This window comes from Myotis brandtii, unplaced genomic scaffold (genome assembly GCF_000412655.1).
Source record: "Myotis brandtii unplaced genomic scaffold, ASM41265v1 scaffold39, whole genome shotgun sequence".
NCBI lineage: Eukaryota > Metazoa > Chordata > Mammalia > Chiroptera > Vespertilionidae > Myotis > Myotis brandtii.
This window is the reverse complement of record NW_005364953.1, coordinates 8,080,958-8,085,526: the sequence shown is the minus strand read 5'-3', so window position 1 is coordinate 8,085,526 and position 4,569 is coordinate 8,080,958. Positions and strand designations below refer to the sequence as shown.

At 40.3% G+C, this 4,569-nt stretch overlaps 1 protein-coding gene across 8 annotated transcripts in view; it reads left to right on the top strand.

Moving 5' to 3' along the window:
- ENOX2 (ecto-NOX disulfide-thiol exchanger 2) overlaps window positions 1–4,569 on the top strand; it is a 298,526-nt gene that overhangs the window by 270,068 nt on the left and 23,889 nt on the right. For all 8 annotated transcript variants that reach the window (XM_014544974.1, XM_014544972.1, XM_014544973.1 and 5 more), the window contains one exon: window positions 3,561–3,675. In XM_014544974.1, the coding sequence (XP_014400460.1) occupies window positions 3,561–3,675 (115 nt within the window). The remainder of the gene's footprint in view (window positions 1–3,560; window positions 3,676–4,569) is intronic.

Below are 4,569 nucleotides of genomic sequence, written 5' to 3'. Positions count from 1 at the left end.
GCCTGACGCCTCTGCCAGAGGTGTCAGGCCTGGGCAGGGAACCCCCACCTTCCCCTGATCACCGGCTCCGCCCCCCGCCCAGGCCTGATGCCTCTGGCCCAGGCTTCAGGCCTGGGCAGGGGACCCCTATATCCCCCATCACCGGCTCCACCCTCCACCCAGGCCTGATGCCTCTGGCCCAGGCGTCAGGCCTGGGCAGGGGACCCCCAGACCCCTCCGATTGCCAGCTCCGCTCCCCACCCAGGCCTGACACCTCAGCCAGAGGCCTCGATCTCCATCATCCTCCAATCGCCAGATTGGCCCCTTGCCTAGGCCTGACGCCTCTGCCAGAGGTGTCAGGCCTGGGCAGGGGTCCCCCATCTCCCCCTAGTCACCGGCTTCTGGGTGGCTTCTGGGGCCGGCCTGCAGCCCGGGATGGTGGCTTGCACTGGCAGCGGTGCTGTCCTGCCGCACTGTCCCACCCTGCCTGCAATATGCAAATTAGCCTCCATATTTGTTGGTGGTTAATTTGCATGTTTTGCTGATTAACCAATGGGAGGCATAGCGAAGGTATGGTCAATTACCATGTTTGTCTATTATTAGATAGTATTACTTCTTAACTATCAATGATAGCATTGAGTAGCTCACTTTTTTCAAAGTTATTTTTATTTATCTTTAGTGAAAACTGATATAGAAATCATTATTTTTCCTGATAAAAGCAATAACAAAGAAGGATATTAATTTAGATAGTTATTACCTATGGCATTAAATATTAAGAAATATATTTGAAATATTTATAATCCCTCTAAGTGGAAGTATTTTTCACCAGACACCTTTGGATATTTCCTGTATTACAGGCCATTTGGAGCTAACCTGGCAAGGAATACGCAGCTCAGTGCTGAGGAGATTTTAACTGGCATCAAGTGGCCTCTAAATGATTATAAGCTGCTCCAAAATACACAATTCTCATATTTACACTTTTTGAAAAAGTGACTTTCCCAGTGTGATCTTGATCATTTCCAATGTTTTCATGCCTCCCTAAAGATCTGCATTTACATCTGGTAGCACTTCCCTTCAGTCTAAAGTACTTTCTTCAGCATTTCTTATGGTACAAGTCTTTGGGTGACAAATTCTTGCATTTACATTTGTCTAAAAATATATTTATCACATCTTTATTCTTGAAAGATATTTTCTCTGAATATAGAACTCTGAGTAAATAGATATTTTTATTTTCTCCTGTACTTTAAAGATATTGTTCCCCTGACTTCTGGCCTTTGTTGTTTCTAAAAAACATCAAAATATTCTATTGATAATGCCCTGCATTTAATGTGTTGTTTTTTTCTGGCTGCTTTGAAGATTTCTCTCTTTTTTTAAGTTTTATAAGACATAAACAACATACAGTACTGTAGTTTAAGATGTAATTAATGACTTTAATTACATGTATTGTGAAGTGATTATCACAATAAGTTTAGTTAAAGAGTTAAAGGTTTTCAGCAGTTTTGCTATGATATTCCTAGTCATACTTTTTTTCATACATATCCTGCTTTGGATTCACTGAGTTCTTTGAATATATAGAGTAATCTATTTCATCAAATTTGAGAAATCTTCAACAATTTTTTCTTTAAATATTTTGAATAATTTAGTTTCACCTATTCCTGTGATTCCAGTTAGTTTCTCTCTGTTCTTCAGATTGGGTAAATGTGTATTATTCTCTTTGAGTTCTCTCTTTATTTTGTCATCTGCATTCTACTGTTAGGTTTATCCAATTACTTTTATTTCAGATATCTTCAGATATTGTATTTTTCAGTTTTAGAATTGCCATTTGGTTCTTTTTAAACGTTTCTATTTCTCAACTAAGGCTTACTACCTTTTCATTCATTATAAATATATTTTCTTTATATCACTGAGATAATTATAATAGCTGCTTTAACTCCTTGTCTGCTAAATGCCGTATCTGGTTGATTTCAAGTTTGGTCTCTGTTGATTGTCTTTTCTCTTGAAGATGGATCATCTCATCCTAGTTCTTTGTGTCATGTAATTTGGGGCTTTTCCTGTACGTTGTGAATATTTTTTTCTTTTTTAACATATTTTTATTGATTTCAGAGAGGAAGGGAGAGAGAGAGGATAACATCAATGAATCAATGATGAGAGAAAATCATTGATGGGCTGCCTTCTGCACGTCCCCCACTGGGGATTGAGCCCACAACCTGGGCATGTGCCCTGACCAGAATAGAACCATGACCTCCTGGTTCATAGGTCGATGCTCAGCCACTGAGCCACGCAGGTTGGGCTGAATATTTTTTAAATATTAAAAATATTTTAAAACTCTGGATTATTTTATGTTCTTTCAAAGAATGTTGACTTTGCCCTCCTTTGTTTTAAATGGTAATTTTCTTTATTAGAGTTAAGCTAAAAATTATCTATCTCAGATGGCAGCTCAAATCTCAATTCAGTTCTTTTAGCCTTAGCTGTGTTGTTTGGAATCTGCACTGTGCTTCTATGATTCATGGGTTATATAGAAATTTGAATAGATCTTATTCACAGAATTTGAATTTCTCTATCTTTGCCTCCCTTTGTTCTGAGACTGTGGTTACCCTGCACTCTCTTATTTACTTCTTTAAGATATAAAGAACATGGATTTTCTATTAAAAATTTAGCAGTCCTGTGAGGTGGTTGCTCCCAGACTAAAAGGCCCTTTAAAAACTGGGAGACCCACACCCTTCTTCCAAGTGTCAGCTCTTCTTCAGAATATGCCTGCTTTTGTTCACTCTCCACTGACATTAAGTAGTTAGGGGTTTGCTTTGGTCTTGTGTTTTGTTTGCAAAGTATATTTATTATCTACTAGAGGCCTGGTGCATGAATTCGTGCACAGGTGCATGAATTCATGCACAGGGGGCCCATTGGACCAGGCTGACAGGGGACAGGGGCCGTGGGTGGTTGGCAGTCAGCCCCGCCCCTGATTGGGGTGTTGGGGACCGATCGGGGGCCAGGTTGTCCCGGGATAGGAGGGGGGCCGATCAGGGCCCAGATCAGGCTGGTTGGCTGCCACAATGCAAGTCATAGCCACCAGTCATTCTGGTCATTCTGTTCGTTCCCCCGTTCCAGTCACAGGGCTTTTATATATATAGATGGAAGGGGTGATCTGGTAGAAGCTCATTCCTGACTACTCATTTTTGCTGTAACTTCTAAACCTGCAAAAGTTTGAGTAAGAGTTCTATTGAATACTCTACCCAAAAAAAAACTTGAAAACAAGTACTTTCTGATATGAGAGGGATATAAAAATTATCAACTGCCAGAGCTCTGGGTATGGAAAGAAAGCCTAATGAAAGACAGAGTGTACAAAGTCTGCTTTGTTTTATTGAGATTATTTTAGCTTCAACATGACCCTTTGCCTTTGCCTTTGCCTTTACCTTTGCCTTTGCCTTTGCCTTTGCCTTTGCCTTTGCCTTTGCCTTTGCCCTAAGAGAACTCTGAAATTTTGGTATATGTCAACAAACCTGCTTTATCTTATCCTTAACTCTGGTCATTTTATCAACATTTTTGAGGCTTTCCCACCTAAAAAACATACCTTTTAACTTTAGGAAATCCGTAACATACATAATGATGAATTAATGGGAATCAGGAGAGAAGAAGAAATGGAGATGTCTGATGATGAAATAGAAGAAAAAACAGAAACAAAAGAAACTGAGGAATCAGGTAAAGATAATTCTGCTTTGTTTTACTTGAATAACATCTACTTGCAAGGATGGTATTTTTTTTAAATATATTTTATTGATTTTTTACAGAGGAAGGGAGTGAGATAGAGAGTTAGAAACATCTATGAGAGAGAAACATCGATCAGCTGCCTCCTGCACACCTCCTACTGGGGATGTGCCCGCAACCAAGGTACATGCCCCTGACCGGAATCAAACCTGGGACCCTTCAGTCCGCAGGCCGATGCTCTATCCACTGAGCCAAACCAGTTAGGGCAAGGATGGTATTTTAAAAGCATTAATACCCAGTAAGTGATGGGCACAAACCTATCAGATTGAACTAGCTAAAAACAATTGGTGAGGACAGGACCTTACTGTGAGACAGAAGCCATGGTGTGGGTCCACAGTGGAACTCATAAGACAAACCTGTTTAACAATATAACACCCTACTCTTCGATTTGATATCAAATTATCTCTGAGGGGGTACCATAGAAGAGATTAAAATATCAGCTGAAAGGCCAGTGTTTTCATGTAAACACTCCAGAAAATCTTAGGAGTCAAAAATGTACAGTGGACAAAGCACCAGACCTAAAGTTAGAACACCTGATTTCCAGTGCCAATTCTGTTCTTGACATAGAAAGGACTTCTTTTTCACTGAGCCTCAGCTTCCACACTTGTAACAAGTACATTACAAACAGGGATTTTATGGTGGTTAAAAGAATTCATTTATTCATTCAATAACGATTACATGCCAAGAACTGTACTAGACATTAGAGATATGGTAGTATACTGCCCCTACTGTGTGTATGTATGTGTATGTAGAAGAAGAGGGGAGAGAGAAGAGAGAGAGAGAGAGCGAGAGAGAGAGAGAGAGAAGAGAAGAGGGGAGGGGAGGGGA